General features: G+C 37.5%; 1 protein-coding gene across 9 annotated transcripts in view; it reads right to left on the bottom strand.

The window, feature by feature from the left end:
- The window catches only part of RALGAPB (Ral GTPase activating protein non-catalytic subunit beta), a 90,624-nt gene that overhangs the window by 55,024 nt on the left and 11,565 nt on the right, over positions 1-24,035 (bottom strand). For all 9 annotated transcript variants that reach the window (XM_014847187.3, XM_070485926.1, XM_014847188.3 and 6 more), the window contains 8 exons: positions 21,776-21,991; positions 18,150-18,352; positions 13,320-13,483; positions 11,522-11,708; positions 8,724-8,855; positions 3,192-3,370; positions 1,730-1,878; positions 1,385-1,601 (listed from right to left, as the gene is read on the bottom strand). In XM_014847187.3, the coding sequence (XP_014702673.1) occupies positions 1,385-1,601; positions 1,730-1,878; positions 3,192-3,370; positions 8,724-8,855; positions 11,522-11,708; positions 13,320-13,483; positions 18,150-18,352; positions 21,776-21,961 (1,417 nt within the window). In that variant the 5' untranslated portion in view covers positions 21,962-21,991. The remainder of the gene's footprint in view (positions 1-1,384; positions 1,602-1,729; positions 1,879-3,191; positions 3,371-8,723; positions 8,856-11,521; positions 11,709-13,319; positions 13,484-18,149; positions 18,353-21,775; positions 21,992-24,035) is intronic.

Raw genomic sequence — 24,035 nt, 5'->3', positions numbered from 1 at the left:
ATCAAAAGTTACACTGTAAGAATTGCATCTTAATAAAAATAAAAATGACATACAACTGACTCATTCTAGAAACCACAATACAAATTATAAACAGAAATCCCAAAATATAAAGCACATGAACATAAGAAAATAAGCCAAAAATGGGTTTTTAAAAGTTTTCATTTAGTCATAAGTAAGTACATTTCCTTATCCATAATTAAGCACTACTTTCAAACTTGTAAATAAATATAATATGGAAATGGTAGAATATAAAGTGTCTGAATTCAACAAAATAAACAAAGGAATCCCTAACTCAACCATGCAACCTCAAATTATATTCCTGAAAAATGTCTTTATATTCACAACCCTTCTAAATTATTTAAAAGATTTGTAAGAACACCCAAAATAAATGTATGTGTATAATGCTAACAGACACAGACCTTAGTCCTAAGATGATACATAATAGCTAAGAATGCATTTCTGAGAGAAAGCAGAGACCCTTATGACCATTACATTAGTTTTACCCATGGAATTAACATTCTCCCTAGGGATGCATAAACTAATGCAATTAGGCATCCTTTTATCTCAAGCTATTTCCAACCCCAGTGGAAATGTGCTTTCTTAACACACAACCAATATACTTATTAACGCATATAGCACAGTGCCTGGCACCGAGTAACTGCAGCTCAATAAATCCTGGTCATCATTATTCAGCTTTATAAGACATGTCATAAATATTCAGTACGTTCTGCAGTACCCCACCCTCCCACCCTGTACCCTATTGCCACTACTTCTAAGTATAATGGTAAGATGACAAAAATAAATCAGATTTTATTAAGACAGAGTTTCATCACTTCTGTAATAAAATCTAAATGAAGATATCAGGGTTATTAATTCTCCACCAGTCTTATTTAGTTACAGAGCAAATGGTATTTTTGAAATAAAGTTCTCTATAAAACCTAAGAGGTTAGAGTCTTTTGTGAAGCGAAAATTTTCCGATATTTATATGTACTAATGAGTGACTGGTTGTCAAAATCTAAGAAAACACTTCTTGTAAATAAATTTCTGGTCAAAATCTTTAATTCTTTATATCAATATTATTATCCTGGCTGACATGAAGGTAACTTCCAGGTCACCTACTGAAAGGAATTTGATTCAACAAAAAGTGGCTAACCTGAAGTAAATAAAACCAGACAAAAGCCAAACCTCATAGAACATACATAAAAAGGACAGGTAGGAAAACTTCCAAAATTCTGTTACTTCAGCTGGAAGGGGTTAAGCACAAGACATTGCTTGGTGAGAGACAGAGAGCTTTTTAAGAAACATTAATCTTGCAGGTAGGAAAGATTAAAAAGAAAAAAGAAAAGGAAAAAACATGGTAACGTATTTCTTGAGCAATATTTACCAGTCATGCTGCTGTCTCTGTTTATCCCATTATGAAGTTTACAGTGAACAAATGCCGCATCAAATAACCATGATCCAAAGAGATTCAAGATGCTGTTAACCTTTGGTCTCCGAGGTGCAGGCAGTGGCCTGGGTTCTGAACTAGTCTGATTTGGACTGGACAGAGGAGAGGTGGAGGATGTCTGCTGCTGAACTTTCGAGGCATGAGCAGTACTAACCTATTAGAAGAACACAAGAATACATCCACACATGAAAAGTTTGAGAAAACAGGAGGACTTTTTAAAAAGGATGGCAGATTAAAAAGCCAATCTTTATACAGCATAATAACGGTGATGAAAACTCTTACTGTGCTTGTCTTCATGGTGGCCTTATTCACAGTAACAGCCCGGTGCCTCCGGTTATGTGGTGGAGTGGTACTGACAGCAGTGCTTTGAGGCATACTTAATCTATTCACGGGTGTTGGAGGAGCACTGTCTGATCGGGGTCTAGAAATGCCTTAAAAAAAAAAAATGGAATTAATTTTCATAGTTCAAAAAAGATGGTCAGAAAATCTTCCTCAAGCAACACCAGTGAAGGCTCAGGACAGATTAGAGCAGAGACGGCTAGTTGCCTCCCAATATCCACTTGCCCTTTCTCCCTGAGAAAGACCACAAATTTTAGCTGAAAATGACTACTCAGAATAAACAACTATATTTTGAAGCCTCCCTTACAGGTAGATGTAGCCATGTTCTGACCACAGTGAAGGGGGTGACTGTTGGATGGATCTTCCAAGAAATCTCCTTAAAATGGCCAATCAGGGGCCGGCCCCATGGCTGAATGGTTAAGTTCACACGATCTGCTGTGGCAGCCCAGGGTTTCGCCAGTTATGATCCTGGGCGCGGACATGGCACCGCTCATCAAGCCATGCTGAGGCGGCATCCCACATGCCACAACTAGAAGGACCCACAACTAAAAATATACAACTATGTACCAGGGCGCTTTGGGGAGAAAAAGGAAAAATAAAATCTTTAAAAAAAAAAAAAAAAAGACCAATCAAGTGTTGACTCTCCTTCCTTCCTAATTCCTGAACAGGATGGCTGGAACTCATTCAATCATCATGGCCCATGAGTGAGTGCACAAAGGATGGAGAGTCACAAGACGGAAGGGCCATGGGTCCCTGACAATAATGGAACCACTATAGCAGCCCTGTACTACCTAGCCCTGGGCTTCACATGGGTGAAAATAAATTATCTTGTTTAAACCACTGGTATTTTCGATTGTTATGTGCAGCCAAACTTAATTTGAACTAATATATTACCTACGTAACATATGAACAAAGTGTACAAAACAGTCGTTTTAGAAAATGATAGATATTAAATATCACTGCCTTTCAACAACAGGTTAAAAAAGTTCTGATTTTTCATATTCCTAAAATGTGAAAAACAGTTTAAAACAGTAGTTCACAAAAGGTATAATTTGCTTCCTAATGATACATCTAAGAATGACCCCTAATGCATTTTAATCTGTATTTTCTTATATTACTAATGAGAATGAACACTTTTGTCTTTTGTAAATCATTTATTCACATCCTTTGTCCATTTATCTACCAGGTCTTATTCTTTTTCTTAGCAGTGTTTAATCTATTTATATGAAGACAACCAAAACTCCCTAGCTATAACATTTCTTGCAAATAATTTTTCCCAGTTTGTTATTTATAACCAGATCTGTTCATCTTTTTCTTTGGTCTTTCCAAAATAGTTTCTAAAACTAGACTTTAGAGTCATCTACATTCAGCTCTTCAAACATCTAGCAACATACACAAAATTCACCTAAGAATGCATCCACCAGACAGCTGATTCCACGCATGGCACGAAAAAATATTTGAGGCAGATGTTTAAGGCAGGGATACTGATTCAATTCTTGTGGCATTCCGCTCACATTCAAGAACTGTTCCTGAAATTTGGGAGTAGAGCTTATAATGGCTGGGTTACTCAAATCCACGGGATTACTATCAAAAAGAGAGAGAAGAATTAATTAAACATTTAGAAGTTCCTTTAGCAATAAAACGCATGCAATCTAATTTAACACCAGGGCTGTCTGTGCCTATTTCTTTGATTCAGAGAGGAGAATGATCTCTATTTAATAGGCTAGGGACTCAAACGTCAACACTCCTTTACAGAAAATTTTCAGTATGTTTACACAAACTTACTCTGCCTGTCCAGAGAATGAGAATCAAAATAAGACTAGAAGTTTCTAATTTTTTAAGAGTATATGTGGATATTTTTCTAATATGTTTGGAATTAAGTGATGGAATGGTAAAACTATAAACCAATCAACAAGAACCCCAAGGAAAATATCTTATTTTAACTTTTCCAATTTCTTAAAAACTGTCTGAAAATCAGGATTAGTATTTGTGTTCATGTGTAGTTACTAAAATCATGTATTTCAAAACAATGCATCTGGGCTTGAGTTATATTTTGTGTATAAATAATTTTAACTATTTCCATTAAAAAACAGATTTAGATTTATACTCAAAATGGTCTGCTTAGCTGTCCATTAAACAGCCTATTCAACTCAAAGTAACCTTGTTAAACAATCTATAGCCAGCATCTGGAAAGAATTCCTACCAGCTACAAAGCCAAAAGAACTAGGCTGAGAAATACAAATCAGTGTACTTCTCTGCCCTTTGAAATCTCATTTTCCACCCACACAGAATCTTAATTTCAAATAATTCCAAGTGGGGAGAGGGAGCACATGTGCATGTAGGGAAAATGGGCTTCTAGCACTAGGACATTGTACCCCTAGAACTGTACTCCATCAGGTGGGGAGAGAAGATGAGGAATCTCTAGCAGCACTGCCTGCCAGGGGTTGCAGTTCATCTGTTCAGAAATTATGAAAACAGGCACTAAGGTTGGAGTGGACTACACCTGAGTGCAGCAGAGCTCTGCTAAATTCATGTCTACCTGACACTGAAAACTGAGGAGACAAAGGCATTATACCAGTTTCACTAGAGGTAAACTTGAAATGATTTTATTGGTACTCAAATATTCAGAGAACAGATTGAAGAAAAAAATAAAATTCGAAATGAGAACAGGTAACAAAGAATATGGATTAGATAATAGAAACTGCCTTCCTGTAGCTCCTAATGCCCTGAGTATCTGACACATTTGGAGAGCCTGTTAAAAATCCAGATTCCACCCAGATTTACTGAAACAGAACCTCTGAGCAGGGCCTGAAGGTCAGGTGGCCACGCACAAACAAGTCCAAGGACAAGCATTTGAGAATAGTAGCATTCAAATCAAGTGAAATATTTTTTTACCTGGAAAAAGATAAAGCATTACCATACTAGAAAAAATTTTGGCCCCTGTCTCACCATCATACTCAGCCTCTTTCTAGGAAATTTGCTAATGATCATGGGAGCCCCTTCTGAGTAAGACCCGAATAAGACTTTCATAGACCTGCCTCCCACCCAGCCACAGCTCATTTAACCAGTGGGGTAAAACGTCCAAAAGGTATCCAGAAATCTGCCAGAGACCTACAACTGACATAGCCTAACTAACAAAAATAATTTGATACAATTTGTCTCTTTTGAGAATCTGAGCAAAGGGAAAGCCTCAGTGAATTGAAAGGGTTAGAGTCGGAGAGTCACACAGTACCACAGCTATTTACACCACTGGGCAGTTATCATAAGGCTGTGTGTACCCCAAAGGCAGGAGGAAACGGGCTCAAGGCAAGCCTGAAGGAGAAAGTAAACCGTTTGTATGCACAAGAGAAGCAAAAAAGCCAAGAGAAAAAGAGTCAACAGATGACGGAGAAGCTTGTCACAAGACTGCGCTCTGACCACTCCTCATCATGAGGACTGCTTGCTCACTGCTGCTTGCAGCCCGATGAAACCTCTCCATCATCACACAATAACCCCTCTCTTTCACCTGTGTTTGCTTAAGGAGGTTCCTAGTCTTTACATCCAAAGGAACCCTGAATGAAATACTCAAATTTTTCAGCTCAACAAGAAAGACAAAGCTTGAAGAAATTAGTTAATAGTGAAGAAATGGGAAAACATTATCCAAGAACTAACTCTCAAAAAAGATTCCAGGACTAAAGTTTTACTGGCGATTTATTTCAGACTCTTAAGGAACACATAACTTTCACGGGACAGAGCATGGAAAAGGATAGGAAGTTTCCTATTCTATTTTTTTTGTAAGCTACCAAAACACAAATTAGTCAAAAACTAAAACTAGAGACAATTTGGAAAAACATTAAAAGAACAGCATTCCATAACCAAGCAGAACTTTTCTCTCAGGAATGAAGGATGATTCAATATTGGGAAATAAATTAATATAGCACATCAATAAGAAGAAAAACCACTTAATTGCTTAAATGGAGCCCAATATACAATTTGAAAAAAATGAGCACTATTCTTCATTTTATTTATATTTTTAAATTTTACATTTTGTAATTGCTTAGGAAACCAGGATAATAAAAATAAGTATCTACTATCAACAACTAACATCCCACTCAAAATTTCATGTAGTAGAGGCTTTCCAATGAAAATCAGAACAAAAAAAGGATGTCAAAACCAAATCATTCTTTAAACATTCTTTTTTTTTGAGGAAGATAGCCCTGAGCTAACATCTGCTGCCAATCCTCCTCTTTTTGCTGAGGAAGACTGGCCCTGAGCTAACATCCATGCCCATCTTCCTCTACTTTATATGTGGGACTCCTACCACAGCATGGCTTACCAAGTGGTGCCATGTCCGCACCCGGGATCCGAACTGGCAAACCCTGGGCCGCCGAAGTGGAACATGCGAACTTAACCACTGCACCACCAGCCGGCCCCAAAATTGTATCATTTTAATTCAACAGCGTTCTCTAAGTTCTGATAAATGCAGTAAAATAATATACAGAAATAATTACAACAATAATGGCAATTTTTCAAGTGCCTACCACGCTAGACAGTGTACTGTTTTACATACTTTTTCTTCTTCAATTCTCATAATAAGATGGATACTATCATTATCCCCATTTTATAGATTAAAAAGAGACAGCCTCAGAGAGACTACATCATGTGCTTAAGTCCACAAAGAAAAAAGTAATAGAACTAGAACTCATGTACAGGTTTTACTGCAACCAAAGCACTTCTAATTAATCACCACAGCATGGATTACTGGCAAGGAGACACTTCTTATTTGTAGATATGTGTCCACCATACTTAGAAATCTCAAAAGAATCAATGAAATACTCAGTGCTTTTTTAAATACCCAAATATAATATACAAAAAGAAAAGAAAAGAAAACACTTTCTATACAGCAATAGCCATTTATAAGATCTAACAGCAGGAAAAAAGTTAACCTTTCACAACATCAGCAGTAAGTACCTAGGAATAATGGTAAAAGAAATATGCAGATCTTTATGAAGACAACTACAAAACACTTCTGTAAGATATTCAAGATTCTAAAAAAGAAAAACATACTCTTAGGCAGACTCGATAAACTAAGATATCAGCTTTTTCTAAATATAAATACAGGCTTAATATAATTCTCATCTTTGGCAGAGTCTGGCTAGCTGTTCACTAGTTCCTCTTTTCCTCCTATGTTGTCTTGCAATTAAGTGTGGTGTGTGAGTTCTGGCCAATGGCATATGGGGAGCAGCGATTTACTTCACTTTAAGGCCTGGTCCATAAAAACCTCCCACGCAATTTTCCTTGCTCTCTCTTCTCCATCTTCTAGCCAGATACAGAGGCTCCTGAGTATAAAGCTGAGGACCTAATAAACCCACATACTGAAGCTGGAAGAGCCTCTGCCAGCCTGTGTCCCTGAACGACCATGTAAGCAAAGCCACTCCCTACCCTGGACTTTACGAAACTTATACTAGAGTAAAGCCAGTAAGACTTTCAGGTTCATCTGCCAAAGCAGGACATGTTCCCTACCCTAATAAATACACAATCCAAACCCCAAAGTTTTTGTGGGATTTTGCTGTTTGCTTGTGTTTTGTAATCTGCCAAATTCATTCTAAAATTCATCTGAGATGTTAAACAGGCAAGAAGAGATCCAAAAATAATTCTAAGAAATGGAAAAAGGGAAAAAGACATTAGGCCTACCAAATATCAATAACCATTATAAAGTTCAAATAATTAAAAAGTGTGAATCTCATATAAGAATAAATGAGGAGATTAATGGGATAATGCACAACCCAAAGACAAAACCTGGTATATATATTAAAAGGAACTGAATGTCACAAAGGAAACAAAGTCAGAAGACGTAACAGGTGAATATCCATCTGATCAAAGAATAAAGACTTTCTAATTTTAAAGGAAATAGAAATGATCAAAGAAAAACAGATTAAAAACAACACTGAAATCACTGAAAGATAAAAAACACAAACTACAATCTGAAAAAAAAAAAAGACAGAAAATAGTTAACACCCCTAATGTATAAAAAGTCATACAGAGTAATTTAGAATCACTAACACACAAACAGAAAAATGAGCTAGTCAGACCAGAAAAAGATATGCAAGGAAATGGTTTAAGAATCAAGATAGTGCACACCAGGAGCTGGCCTAGTGGCACAGTAGTTAACAGTGTGTGCCCCACTTTGGTGGCCCGGGGTTCATGGGTTCAGGTCCTAGGTGTGGATGTACACACCATTCATCGAGTCATGCTGTGGCGACATGCCACATACAAAAATAGAGGAAGAATGGCACAGATGTTAGTTCAGTAACAATCTTCCTCAAGCAAAAAGAGGAAGATTGGCAATAGATGTTAGCTCACAGCCAATCTACCTCACCAAAAAAAAGAAAGAAAGTACAAAACAGAATGAAAGTTTCACAGAGCACAAAGATGGGGCTAGTAGAGAGAAAGGTAGAAAGTGATGAAACAGAACTGAATAGAATTACCATACAGAAAGAGATAGCAGGAAGCAGCAATTTATCCCTCTGTGCAATTTCAGGGTGTATCTCTCAGTGAAATTTTAAACAAGGCTACTAGAGGCCCTCAGAGCCAGAGTGACTAGTCGGTGCTGATCACAGAGAGGAGAAAGGCAGTCTTCAGTCCCCAAAGAATGTGACAAGGTCTTGGGAGAGATATCATCATCCATGCTGTGACAACAGGGAAGAGAACAAATGCTTCATCTACGCCAGTGACAAACTCCTAGAGTGTGTAGACCAAGAGCAACTAATGATAGCCTGACCCTGCCAGGACAGGGAGAGCAGAAGGCACCTGATGCAGATGTGCGCGTTGTTCAATTCAGCTCCAGCTGACGATTGTGCTTAGCAGCTACACTCTGAACTCCAGCAAGAGTATAGCAAGATTCCTGCCCTAAGACACTTACAGGTAAAGAGCACATGAAATACTAAAATAACAGTACCTTAACATATGTAAAAAGCGAAACCATGTCTGTGCAACACACTCATTATCCATTTCAGGAGGGATCAGACTGGCATCTTCATCAGGAACTTTAAATGGAGGAAATGATGGACCATATGTAAAGCGTAGCAATCTAGAAAATAAAAATGCACACCACTAAGTTCATTTCTTAACAGAATGAAAGATAACATTTATTATACCTCATTGAAGTGAATAAGATAAACGAAAACACTTGTTTATAAAACAGACAAACTAGAAAGGGATTTCCAGTTTTGTAAAAGATCTAAAAAATTTTTTTAAACATTTAAATGATTTACTTAAATAATATCCATAATTGAGTTACATATTTATATTTTTATATTTTGTTATATAATTTTATAAATTTATATATTTAAATATAAATTTATATATTAATATATATTTAGTATATAAAATTAATTACATAAATTACTTATTAATTATATAAAATATTTTAATTTACATGTATATAAATATATAAATTATATATTAATTTGTACTTATAAATTTTATAATTTGTATATATTATTGATTACATAAAATAGTTAATTCTATAAATTAATATAAATTTATATAATTAATATTTGATATATAATTAATATAAATTCATATATTATTTAAATTTATAAAATTATAAGTCATTTATAAATTAAATATATTTATATAAATTTTAATACATTTTATTATGTATAGCTCTGTAATACATAATATGCAATATGTACTATTTATAATTATATAAGAATTTTATAATATGTAATACAAATTGCAAATCATATATTATAAAATAACATAAAATTATAAATTTTTACATTTTTACGTGATACAATTCATAAAAAACTATTTATAAACAATTGCAGATATAATTATATAATATGCAATTATATTTACATAATTATAAATTTAGTCACATAATAAAATTATATTGAATAATTTAAATTATTTTTAAAAAATTCATCCCACTGCAAACTCCTTCAACACAACTAACAACTAAGCTATAATTTATTCATAATAATAACTGCTATATAACTTTACATGAAGTTCAGAATTTATAGTGTAGCTTAAAAGTAATTCAAATACTTAATTTAACAGTAATATTCCAAATGTATTAAAACTGTTCAAAAACCTTTGACTCAATTGTTCTACACCCAGGGATTATATCTTAAAGAAATAACCAGAATACACACAAAGACTATGTATAAAGTATTCATATCAACAATATTTTTAAAGTAAAACACTGGGACTAACATATATCAAAACAACAGGGAAATCATTGAATGAATTATAATTCCATTTATATAATGAAAACCTACAGAGCCATTAAAAATATCATCTCAAGATCTATTTAAGAATGAAAAAAGGCACATGTAATTAATAGGACAAGAATCAGACATCAAATGAAAAAAGTAGATAGTAATACTATACAGAATAATCTCAAACTGATTTTTTAAAAAGAGAACTAAGTGGAAAAAATACATTAAAATTAAAAAGAAGTACTATTTAAAAATAGATTCATAATATTGACATTCGCCAAGATATATTGGAATCAAAATATTGCAAACCTTCATCTCTTAGTTTAAGTGATGACAAAGATATAAACATTTTATTAACTTAGAAAAAGACAAGCCTATCTTCCAATACATAACACCACCGACAAATTATTTGTTTCCTCCTCTACACACTCCCCCAATCAAACCTGAATAAGATCAAGTTTCTAGATCTAACTATCAGTTGACAGGAAATACAGGGACAGAGGAATATGTTAACAGAACTAAGACATAAGCACAAAAATCCAGAATGTAAAATACTCTGTAACACAAAACAACCCAGTTTCTTCAACAATTAAAAAAAACCAGCAAGGAAATAAAAATGAGAGAATGGGCACCTACAGTTTAAAATAGGCCTAAGAAACATGTCAAGTCTGACACGCAATGTCTGAACCTTGTTTGTTTTCTGATTCAATGGAATTAACTATAAAAACAAAAAATTGAGACATTCAGGGAAATTTGAACAGTGAATGGCTAACTGATATTAAAGAACAGTTAACATTTTTTTAGGTGTGATAATGGTATCGTGATTGTTTAAAAAGAATCCTCGGGGCCCGCCTGGTGGCGCAGCGGTTAAGTGTGCACGTTCCGCTTCTCCGTGGCCCGGGGTTTGCCGGTTCAGATCCTGGGTGCAGACATGGCACAGCTTGACAAAAGCCATGCTACGGCAGGCGTCCCACGTATAAAGTAGAGGAAGATGGGCATGGATGTTAGTTCAAGGCCAGTCTTCCTCAGCAAAAAGAGGAGGATTGGCAGTAGTTAGCTCAGGGCTAATCTTCCTCAAAAAAAACAAAAAACAACTACCTACTTTGGTTATAAAGTAGCATGTTGTATTAGGGTCCCATTTCTGTAAAATTATATATAAACATATATAAAGAATTTCTGGTGAACTTAACTTTTTCTGTTATACCCTTCTTGGTTTGCTTTTTTAAAATGATGAATATTTTAATAATCAGAAGAAGAGTGGGATTTTGGAAGGGGGGAGTTAGGGCGCAGAATTTATCTGCTTCTCCAAGATACTTGCTTAATCTGAAAGGTTTTAGATTAGATGGGCACTTGTCAAACTGCTATATCTGCTTTTTAAAAGTGGTTGGATTCTATATCTAAGGTACAGTAATAACAGACACAGGATACAAGTTTTTTACCATGTATTCCATGAATCCCAGAAAGACAAAGAACTAGGGGAAAGCTGCCTAAGGCCAGATGGATGAAGGCAGGCAAGTCAATGATAACCTACCTTGAAGTGAGCGCACAGATGACCTTGCTCCACTGCTCCACCACTGCCGGGTGGTGCCTCCAGTTAGCCACCATCTCCTTGGCTGTTTTCCAATAAGGAGGTGTTGGGAAGCACCGAGTACAAGCTAGTAACCAAACCTCAAAGAGAACACCAATCAACTTCTCTGCCAGATTCTCAGCAATGCCACCTTACCAATAAAAAGAAAGCACATCTTTGGCATACTTATTTTTAAAGCAAAATGTTTAATTCACTGATTTGGGAGAATTGGTCAAAAAATTAAAAAATGCAATGTTAAGTTTTGACTTTCAAATAACCGTTTAATAGCAAGAATGAGAAACCATTCTTACGAGCTCTTATGAAGGAAATCATGGATACATCAACCAATGATTGCTTTGAAAGTTTTCAAGTCATCCTGCTCAGTTCTTATCAAAGATAACCTTCTATTCTTATCAGAGATAACCTTCTAGCAAGTGGGACATGAACACATAGGGGAAAAGGGAAAGGATAGGTGTCTGTGATAAGTAACTGCTATGAGTCAGTTTCTGTGCCAAGTAGTTAACACACACGACTTCACATAATCCTCACATTAATTCTGCAGGATAGGTATTTATAACATCTATTACCAATTATCAATTAAACCTATTTTGAAGATGAGAAAACTTACATTCAGGAAATCTAAGTAACTTGCCCAAGTTCACACAGCCAGTAAGTGAAGAAATCAGAACAAATACCCAGGTCTTTCTACCGCCAAACTTTGTTATAAAATGCTTCAGGTGTTTGAAAGCCACCCTTCAAGGGGTAGGGGGGCAAAGAAGACAGCAAAAGGACTGATGCTGGGCAGGACAGAGCCTCAAACATGAAAACAGAGCTGTTCCTCTGTTGTGAGCCCTGGAACTAGGGAGAAAAGCAGTGGTCTGTACTCTGCATAGCTCCACAAGGCAAACTTGGGACTAGTAGGAAAAGGAATAAGGATGTACATTTCAAACGCACAAAAACAAAGTTTCAACAGTAACAAGCCCCAGAAGGGGATGAACTGCCCACCTTATGTTGCTATTATTCCTGGTATAGGGAGCGTGTAGCAGAGCGCCAATGAATCAACGACTGGCCAGGGTAGTCCTATTATGGGGTCCTTTTCAACACTAAAATTCCATGATTCCTTTTAGATATTTTCCGGGACACTGAATTTATGTGAGAGCACAAGCACACTCACATGTGTTAGTAAAGACACTACACAGATGAATAAGCAACAATGGAACTCGGAACTGGAACATCAACTTACAGTCTGTGTACACTGTGCTGTAACATACAAAGCAGGGCTTCTAAAATACACACTAAAGTCCTATAAAACTGGAGGCTTTTTAATGGTTAGGTAATGAATGACATACTGTCATACTTCCAAATAGAACACTTTAAGACTTTGTAGGTTTCATTTGCTGAACAAAATATCTCCTGTAGCTATCAAGTTTTCAGAGTCTACTTTGATAACTACTTTGTAATCAGGTACACTACTTATAGGCTCTAATTAAATTAATTAATTGTTTCTTATATAGGTTCTATCTTCATATCCTAAAAAAGCTACTATTCCTGTCAATATCAAACGTGTTAACTCACTGAGTCTGTCACTGAGGGTAAAATAACGTCATATTGTGCCTTTCAGGGTTTCCGTTCTGAGACTTGTTAACCTTGGTTTGTCAACTATTGTGCCAAAATTTAAATGCCCACTGAGTCTACTACACATTGAGTTTAAAGTGAACTATATTTGAAGCTCAGAAATAAATTAGAAAAAAAATAAACAAACCTTGAACAGTTGGCGGGGCTAGAAGTATGTCATTAATCTGCAGAAGAAACAACAGTAAGACTTCCCAGGTTTCTCGGGCCATGATGGATGACTCACGGGCCAGTTTCTGAATGGCTCTCAGGACCTGTAAGCATAGTCGAATCTGACTGGAGCCCTGTTCCTGTCTGAAGAAGACAGACAGAGATCACTGACAAGCCTTGAGGAGAGAAAGCAACAGCTTAAGGACAGGTGACTTATAGATAACAACAAGTAATGCATCTGCAGACATGACTAGGTACCCCCTCTTCAGTTCAAAGCCACTTCCCCGTCATACAGTTCGGCACTCTGGGATCTCAACCTTCCACTCCTATGAGAGCTTGAAAAGCTCCTGGCGGGGGGAGGAGCGTGGGGATACTAGAATGTAAGCTTCACCTCTGGATTTTCTAAGTCCAAAATGTGCCTGGAACATAACAACAGGCACTTAACAGGTTTCTGCTGAGTGCATGAATAAATACCCACAACCACTTCTGCCGCTCACGCTGAAGCAGAATGCCCTTTGTACTCTTTTTAAATTTTCTTACACACATTCACAAGAATTCTGCATGCGATTTCATAGTGCTCACAGTCCCTCTGAAGCCAATGTCTACTAGAGAAGAGCCTACGGACCCAATGGAATATCCTAACAGGTCTCCAAAATTGATGAGGCACGGAGGCAATTGTCTCAGAAATGAGCACCTGAAGAGGAAGACAGAAATCCAAGCCCTGGCCCTTATCCCCACTTTCCAAAGTGGACCACCTGAAAATTTTGAGAACAGTGAAAAACCCACTGCATTAGCAAATGGTGAGTTGGCCTCCAGATCTCCTATGTAAAACCCAAGACAAGTAACTAATTTTATTAAAACAAATCTTGAGGACAAGTTTCTATATACGATGACTCATGTCACAAAGAACTGATAAAACATGTTTGAATCAGAGTAGGGAATATCAAAGCCTCCTCGAAAAATCCAGAAAATGAAGTGAGTGCCCATAGAACTCCTACCCAAACATTAGGATAGAGATTCTCAGATTCCGGGCCATGACCCAGAAAGCCAGACACTTACCCTGGAGCTGCAAACAAATGACACCACTAAGTTCTCCCTAAAGAAGTCAGACCTAAAGCGAAATGATGAGACATTCACCTAGGAAAAGCAAAGAGCCCCTAAAAGCAGGGAGATGTCCCTCATTCAGCCAGAGGTAAATCCAGTCCACGTGAAGCCGTGAGGCTCAAGATTTTGTCTATTGCTGCTTGAAGAACGCTAAGAAATTATATAATAGCCCCAAACCTCATCTAGCCATAGAAGAGAAAGCCCAGATTAAGAAATAAAAATTCCACTAGTGGTCCTGGAGCTGACACTCTTCCAAGCTAGCGGTAACACTGCAAGCCTCCCAAATGGTAACCTAGGCCTACCAAGAATTTCCAGGTATCTGCCCAGTGGCAGTAAAGGAAACATCTACTCCTTAGGTACTGTAACCTCACTCACAAGGCCTATGTCCAAGTTTCTAAAGCTAAGAGAAACAACATAATCTTTACTAAAAAATAAACAGAAAGGTTTAAACACCAGAGATTTTCCTTTCCTCCTAATATTTTCAAAAGCAACTTGTGATCTTCAGAAAAACTGTTCTAGAAAGGGGCTGGTGAACTATTGTCCATGGGTCAAATCTGGCCTGCCATCTGTTTTGTAAATAAAGTTTTATTGGAACACAGCTATGCTCATTCATTTACCTATTGTCTACAGCTGCTTTCTCTACGCTAGCAGAGTTGAGTAGTTATGATAGACACTCTATGGTCCACAAAGCCTAAAATATTTACTGTCTGGCTCTTTACAATAAAAAGTTTGCCAACCACTGCTTTGGAAAAATATCATGTTTTTTAAAGTGCAGTATAGGGGCCCGCCCAGTGGTGCAGAGGTTAAGTTCGCATGCTCCACTTTGGTGGCCCACGGTCCACGGGTTCAGATCCCAGGCGCTGGACCTATACACCACTCATCAAGCCATGCTGTGGAAAAGTAGAGGAAGACTGGCACAGACGTTAGCTCAGCGACAATCTTACTCAAGCAAAAAGAGGAAGACTGGAAACCGATGTTGGCTCAGGGCCAATCTTCCTCACTCCCCCCTCCAAAAAAAGTACAGTTTATTTGAGCAATGAAAACCCTAATCGATTTTAAAAGATGGTTCACTCTTCACTAAATTATGAAAATAAGAAATCAAATTGATAGGCAAAAAAGAAAGGTTACATCCACTCTGACAATCTCTAGCAAAGTGGTAAGGCAGTTTCCTCTATTTTGAGTGTCACTTTCTATCAAAACAACTAATTAAGTAAACTTGTTGACTGTTTTGTAAACTATCTGAATCAAATAAAAATTAAAACTTCCAATAATGGTAGATGAGATCATAACTCTCAATATTAGCACTGAAAATATTCAGCTCCCTAAGACACTATTGGCCAGGAGAACTCTAATAGTCAGTTCAATACCCTCTCAGAAGTACTCACACACTTTTGAGAAAACAAGCTAATTACCAAAGAGTAAAATGAACAATTTACAAGGTAATCATGCTTCGCAAAAACAAAAGCCTAATTAACTCAAATGCCATTTTTTCATCAATACAAACTAACCTAGCACTGAGACATAGTAAGAGTACAAGGAGCTGAGATGTAGTGGCAATACTACTCATGAGACTGTTCCACGCACAAAGAAAAAGCCCAATAAATTAGTCTCCTCAATGGGATGACAAGAAAGCATTAAAACTATTACAGTAGTCCCCCCTTGTTAGGAAGATATGTTCCAAGACCCCAGTGGATGCCTGAAATCATGGATAACACCAAACTCAGTATGTACTGTTTTTTCCTATACATATATATCTATGATAAAAGTTTAATTTATAAATTAGGCACAGTAAGAGATTAATAACAATAACTAATAATAAATAGAACAATTACAACAATGTACTGTAATAAAGGTTACCATAGATCTTAGCAACCTCAGCATACAATTTTTTCCTTTCATTATTAAGTCAAGAACGTTCACCTTTTCACTTAAAGAAAGCACCTTACAGCTTCTCTTTGGCATATTCCAATTACCAGCATCACTACTCTTGCCCTTTGGGGTCATTAAGTAAAATAAGGGTTACTTGAACACAACCACTTGGATACCACGACAGTCGATCTGATAATAGGCAGGTAGTGGATACGCTGGACAACGGGATGATGCACTCCCAGACAGGACAGAGTGGAATGGAGTAAGACTTCATTACACTACTCAGGATGGCACACAATCTAAAACTTATGAATTGTTTATTTCTGGAATTTTCCATTTAATATTTTCAGACCTCAGTTCACCATGGGTAACTGAAACTGTGGAAAGCAAAACCACAGATAAGGGAGGACTACTGTATACCATTTTAGAAGAACCTGCTTAGCTACAAACAACACGCTAATTACTTCCAACCATTTCCTGTTATTATTTCTACTTGAAATCAATAAACACAAGCAATCAGCATTTAATCCACACCCACAGTAATACCAGTATTGCGCCAAGTACTGGAAGCCTGAACAACCCAGTTCCTGCCCTCAAATTGGTGAGATGAGGAAATGAGACATACACATTTTAAAAGATCAGCAATAAAACAGTGGAGAGATACAAGAATGACACAGGAAGTAGCCTATAGGTTCAGAGAAGGTGTGATCACGGTGGGCATGGATGGTCACATAAGGCTTCTCTTAAAGAGAAGGCAGAATTTAAGATGAATCAACAAGAGATGTGGACAGGTAGGAGAAGAGGAGGAGGAGGAGGAAAACAAAAGGGTAGGCCATGATGGGGAAGATCTTTAGGGAGTCTTGGGGAAGGTTTAATTTATGAATCTGACCAAAGAGTAGCACTCCTGCTGAATTAGTGGCAGCTAATCTGGTTAGGGGGCCAGATTACAGCAGGCATTTCACACAAGGTAAGGAATTTACACTTGTTCCTACAGATCAGAGTTCTTAAAAGAGATTTTTCTTTTTTAATTCAGATTTTCCAAAGTAATCTTCCTTCTAAATTTAAAAAGCTACAATTTACAGAGAGAGTTTTTGCATGAGTCGAAGTCCCTCAGCATCTAACAGATGAAAAGCTCTAATCAGAACTTTTCCAAAAGGAGGCAAGCCCCCTTGCCCCTTTCTCAAAAAATAGCTGAAAACAGATTTTTCTTACAGGAAATTCCAATGGGTAGGGGACTAACGCTTTCTTCTCCATAATTTTCTATATTTGCTGAATTTACAAGGATATGTCAAAAAAAATTTTCAAGCACAAGTAAGGCACATGTCTTACATTATGATATTTAAGGTCTTTGCCTCAGAAGATGGGGAAAAAAATTAGCAACAAACTGTCAAGGGTAATCTTTTGGCCTAGTACAAATTTGCCCGTAATAATTCCAGTTTGCTTAATTCAATGTCTTCTTTCTCTCATAAGAAACATTCATCTTAAGGTAGAAGGCTTAGTTGCCTTTAGCTTAAGTGGAGCCAAAAATTATAGGCAAAAGTATGTTTTCTGAGTGGAAGGGAAAGGGGTCACAGTATCTTAATATCTAATAACTATCGGATCCTAGAAGCAAAGCCAAAAGCCTTTAAAATGAACACACACTTGTTAAAAATTTCTAGTAAACATTACAAAAGACCATCTTTTGTTTCATATTAATATACTCTATAATTGAATGAGAAATGAAAGTTACTGTTCAAAGGGCTAACAATGAAATCAACTCCTATAAAATAAAAAAGGAACATTTATGGATATTTCATTATGATCCTGATAATAGGCCAGATAGACTGGTGTAGCTTACCTTGGTACAAAAAGATTTTGCAGGTGTTTCAGTATACTTTGAACATACAGATTAGGCTCTTTAATAACTGGCAATGGAATAGAATCTTTCGGCAACACTAAAGCCATAATCCAGTCTGTATATACATCAACACAATATTTTACAGTCTCTCCATCCAATGGAAGGGTCAGTCCATAGCAAATTACTTCCATGGTCCATTTTACCTAAACAAAAGAAAATATACATATAAAATTATCACACATCCCTATCTATACCTCAGTAGACTGGTTTAAAATATTAACCTCTTTTGGGCCTGGTCCAGTGGCATAGTGGTTAAGTTCATGGACTCTGCTTCAGCGGCCCAGGGTTCATGGTTATAGATCCCGGGTGTGGACCTACACACTGCTCATCAAGCCATGCTGTGGCAGTGTCCCATATACAAAATAGAAGACGACTAGCACAGATGTTAGCTCACAATCTTCCTCACCAAGGAAAAAAAATTAACCTCTTTTATTGCCAAAAACCTCTCAATTGACACTATATTCATCTCAACATACATATCAGATTTATTCTAGAGAAGGTACTTTCCAAAAATAAGACACACTCAGACCGTATTTCCTAAGCAAAAGATTTAAGAAGAAAATAAATTACTTATTTCCAAATACCAAGCCTATATCAGCTTTTAGCCTTGAGACTTTATTATTGTTTGCTCTGTAAAATAAAAAGTAAGTACAGGTCATCTTGATTTTCCATAGAGATTGGAAGCAGAGAAACAGAAAACTTTAGATGTCTTTCTCCACTTAATTTGCCTACAGGTATGTGTGTCATTTAGGAAACCACACACATAAATTCAATCACATTTATTTTCCAGACTACGCAATGAAGACAAACAACAAAAAGGAAGATGAACTGCTCAGCTCTTATTTTGTGACTATTTTCTCTGCCAAAGAAAATAATATTTTAAATGGAAGGGGGAGAACAAACACAGGTGAGAAGGGACTAAAGCTGGGTAAGATTTTAATAAGCCACTTAGCTGCACTAAATGAGTTTCAGCCTCCTGACCCATCTCAATCACATCCTAGGGGCTGAGAGAACTTGCCTAGGAGACTGCTGAACCACTGCCTGCAGTCATGAAGAATGAACAAGATGCGATAAGGGCAAATAGCCCAATTTGCAAAAGAGGATAAAACTATATTCTAGATACTGTAGACTGGAAAGTTTAAGTGAATTTCAGACAGAACTCTGGGACAAATTACTAAGCAGATAACCAATGATTACTTATAAGGGGAAGCAAGATCACTGGAAACCAGCCTGCTCAAAAAGAACAAGTCATGCCAGACAAGCTCCATTCCTTTATTAACAGGGTTACTATGAAGGCAACTGATAACTGTATAAGCCTGGCAGTTTACAAAGTATTTCATAAACATCAACTCACCATCAAAATAACTCTGTGTGAGAGGGTGAACTGTCCTCACTTTACAGATAAGGAAACCGAAGCTTAGCAAATTAAGCAATGGTGGTTTGGAAACAGCGGAGTTGGAAATTTGAACCCTAGTCTTCCAACTAGAAATGTGAAGCTATTCTCACCATGCCATTAACAGCCTTCCCTGGCAAAGGAGGATCTGGGCTTTAACAAGAAATTTGGTCAGATACAGGATATCCTTGTAGACAAGATGGAGACTTACAGTCCAGAGGGAGGTAGAATGGCTGGATTTATAACTGGTCGAAACACCACATGAGAGAATAACAGGGGATTAATGTACCAAGATCATTTTGGAAGAAAATGCTCACTGGCGTGCCAAAGGCCCTACCCAGACGTTAATTTAGGAAAAAAAAAAGAGGAAAACAGATTATATGCTGACCATTTGTAGATATCACAAATCTAAAAAGGATAGCTAACTTGTTAGATAGAAATTCAGGAGTCAAAAAGACTTCAATAGCTTAAAACTAAAGTTGAATCCAACAAGATAAATACATATATTGAAATTTTTAAGTTCAAAAACAACCACATGGGGCTGGCCCCATGGCTGAGTGGTTAAGTTCGCATACTCCGCTTCAGCGGCCCAGGGTTTTACTGGTTCGGATCCTGGGTGCGGACATGGCACTGCTCATCAGGCCATGCTGAGGCAGTGTCCCACATGCCACAGCTAGAAGGACCCACAACTAAAATATACAACTATGTACTGGGCGTATTTCGGGAGAAAAAGCAGAAAAAAAACAAAAAACAATAACTATAAAGGCTAAGGGTAGAAAATATATAATGGCAATATAACTAATATAATGTATAACAGCAACAAATGCTAAAGAAGACTATGACAGCACAGTGAAGCTGTGACAAATTTTAGGGGGGCAGGTGAGATTCAGCTGCACAATAGAAAAAAGTTTAAAAGAGGTTGCAAGTCCCTAATTATCAGATAAAAGACAAAGGAGGAAATATCTTTGGTGATATCTTCACACAACAATTTAACCGTATAATTCTAGAGGACACTGGATTCAAGGACTGTTCTCTCATATCCTTTTGAGGATGGGAAAGGAGAATAAACAAGGGCTGCAGTGGAGCACCTCTATTTACTCACATGCCATCTCTTCCCAGGAGAAGGCAGCAAGGGATTACAGATACGCCAAGAGGGGAGAGCACCAGGGCAAGCAAGCACTGGTCCTCAGGGCTAAGTCTCTGCTAGGGTACTCTGAGGAGAAAAAAATGCTCCTCAGAAAGAAGGGCTTTGCCCTTTACCAAGCCATGGCCTACAGAGGGTAAACTGCCTCCAGAACTATAAGCTTTAGTCTTCCATTTGGATTAGTCTTCTATCTAGATTAAACCTAATCTCTCCTTCATGAGAAATCAAAAAGTAACAGAAAAAAACGGCGGGGGAGACGGGTAGGTCTGAAAAATAGGTAAACCCAAAGCCTGAAGGTTCTATGAATGTCCTCAAGCACAGAGGACAAAGTTCTAATCCTGATCTTAGCCAGAATTCATACTAGCAAGCTCCTATATCACTCCATTCTCAGGGCTCCTTCATGACTTCCCACTGGCAACTTAACTTCAGCTCAGTCCCCTGAATCCAAGAACAGAGGACCAGATCCAGGCGAAGCCACTCCAAGAGCCCCCTATCTTTAGTGACAGCAAGCACAACTCCAATTCCAACCACTTGGGCTCACATCCATACAGGTTTAGCTGTTCTGCAGCACTTTTAAACCTGGAAGTCAGGTAAGGGTAGGCAGGGATGGAGACACGGGGGAGCCTCAAGCTCAGTGCTTATGTGCAGCCTGAAAACTTGACACAAGATAGGCCTCCAGTCAGAGGCCATCCAGAGGTAAGAATGAACACCTTCCAAACACACCTCTGAATAGAAATCTGAAGACTGAGCCTAGAGCTTAAGGGAACGGGCCTGACACTCAAGTCTCTGTCTCAGGCACATAGCTCAAGTGGAGAATTTGGTCTGGCTAGTGGGAAGTCCCAGTAGCACAATGGTACAACCCATTCCTTATAACTCCCACAAACTGAACCAAATCTCAAGTCAAATAAGATCAAAATTGAGAAGCCACACTATATGGAGCAGAAATCATTAAAAAGACAATGTTACATAAATTTATATTGAGTAACAAACATATTTTCACATAGCAGAATGAAATGAAGAAACACTTACTTCTTTGTCAGTTTTTAACAAACTCTCACTACCAGCCACTGAAGGGGTGCCTAAGGCCTGCCCAAGAGGATGGACCACTGCATTTGCCACCTCTCGCCCAACACTCTCTGGATAGCTGTGCAGCACACTGGTGTGGCCCTGATCATTCTGAATCACCAAATGCAGCGACCTCCACTCAGAGTACATCGTGCCGCTAAAGGACTATCGAAACGGCACCTGAAAAGACAAAACAGAATTATATGTCAAATTATACCATTGAAAATTAACAAAAGTAAAACACAGATTTACCCTACATAGCAAGACAAAGAAGCTATAAATACATTGCCTCAAGAAGACGGAGAAAAAAATCATGTCTAAATGTTGTGAGAATGTCCTAAAATAGCCTCATGGTGAGATCTGGTAGGAAAGCAGACCCTGAGAAACAGCTGTGTGAGCACCTCCCCAAAAGAGCCTTCAGAAGCCCTGGAACAGAGCTAGGGCAGACGGCCACTATGCAGGGGGATAAAATAATCAGATTTGGTACACTCATAGCATGAGGGAATCTTCCTCATTCTACGTTTCAGGATAGAAAAAGACAGAAGAACGGAGTGCCCTAAGTAGGAAAGGGAAACAAAGGAAAGAGTTTAAGACTCAGATTTTTCAGTCAACAGTTTCCGAGTACCTATTACAGACTAGAAACGTACCCCAGCAATTTCCTACCACCATCCTCAAAGCAGACAAAAAATTCTTTGAGAATATTTCATTCCCTACAGCAGTGGCACACAAACTCCCAGTAATGGAACACCTGGAAGTGACAGCGTCCTTCAGAAAACATATTAAGAACTGCCACTTACTGAGCATTTACTACATGCTACTCATGCAGACATCAAAACAACTCTATGAATATTAAGTAATGTTATCCCTACTTCACAGATGGAAAAACTGAAGCTTAAAAAGGTTTACTTCTTATCTGAGGCTTCAGAGCTATAACACGGCGGAGATGGATTTTGAACCTAGATCTGTTGGGCTCCCAGGGACCATGCTCTTAACCACGACAAGTACTGCCTCTCCATATCCCATAAATTCTCCATGATGTGTACTGCTCCTCCCTATGCTGTTCATTCTCCATGAAATGGTATCTATGTCTACCATACAAATGAGAAATTTTAGCCACAGAAAACATATCCATATGAATGCAATGCAAATATTACAATCATAAATGCCACATTCATAAAGAGAATCAAGGATAGTTAGCCCTTTCCAATCAATTCTGTTAACTTTCACTTTCTACTTGCTCTGAAATCTGTTTGCCTAGCCAGCAAAGTTTAAGCAAAATACATGGTTACACTTAATCTTTAAAAAGTTCTATCCCTTAAGCAAACTTTTCTTCAAACTGGGAAGAGACTAGAACTGTTTACTTTTATCTTGGAAAACCTCTTCCAGCTCAACAAGTATCAGTGTTTTTCAAGAGGATATGACGTTTGAGAATCATGGGCCTACAGAATAAAGATCAAATTCCTTAGCACAAAGGTAAGGTCATTCATAGACTGGTCCGAAACCACCGTTCTTTGTTCTTTCTTCTTTCCATACAGAGGAACCTACTACCTTCCCTCTCCTCTCCTGTGTACCCTCCCCTCATCTTATTCAACCTTCTCAGCTTCTTTTGAAGTCTCATGGACTCTGGGCCCAGTTACCTCTCAGTGACCCTATGAGGTCTGATGTCCTCCTCCTCTGGACCAAGAGGCCCTGAAAATGGAAAGGCAGGAAGGACGGACCAGAATCAAACAAGGTACCTACAATTTGAAGGAAGGGTAGATGCAACTATTAAAATTGCCTGTTTCCTCAGGATTTATAAAGAATCCTCCCCAAGGCTATCCTGGTGCCCCCCATAAATAAGCACTCTCAAAAATGGAAAAGGAAAAGCTCTGATAGGGAGCCATCCCCATCAGATGACAACTTATTCCCACACCATACATTTTTTCTCACCTTTTTAAATTAACATATATACATACATACATATACATAATACACACATTTATATAGTATACCATACAGTATAATATATATGTACATACACACACTATATATATTGTCTTACATAAATACACATGAATGTTATACTACACATTTTTTTTGTTTATTTTACTGTAGTTTTTCATCCTTTTCATTTTTTCTTTGGCTTCATTCCTTGTCCAAATAGTTCACTCCCCTGGATAGGTAATCCATCTTAACAACCCAACATTTCCTCTTGTATTTTGCTGTGCCCTAAGTCAATCATATT

Source organism: Equus asinus, chromosome 15 (genome assembly GCF_041296235.1).
Source record: "Equus asinus isolate D_3611 breed Donkey chromosome 15, EquAss-T2T_v2, whole genome shotgun sequence".
Lineage (NCBI taxonomy): Eukaryota > Metazoa > Chordata > Mammalia > Perissodactyla > Equidae > Equus > Equus asinus.
This window is presented reverse-complemented; position numbering and strand designations above follow the sequence as displayed.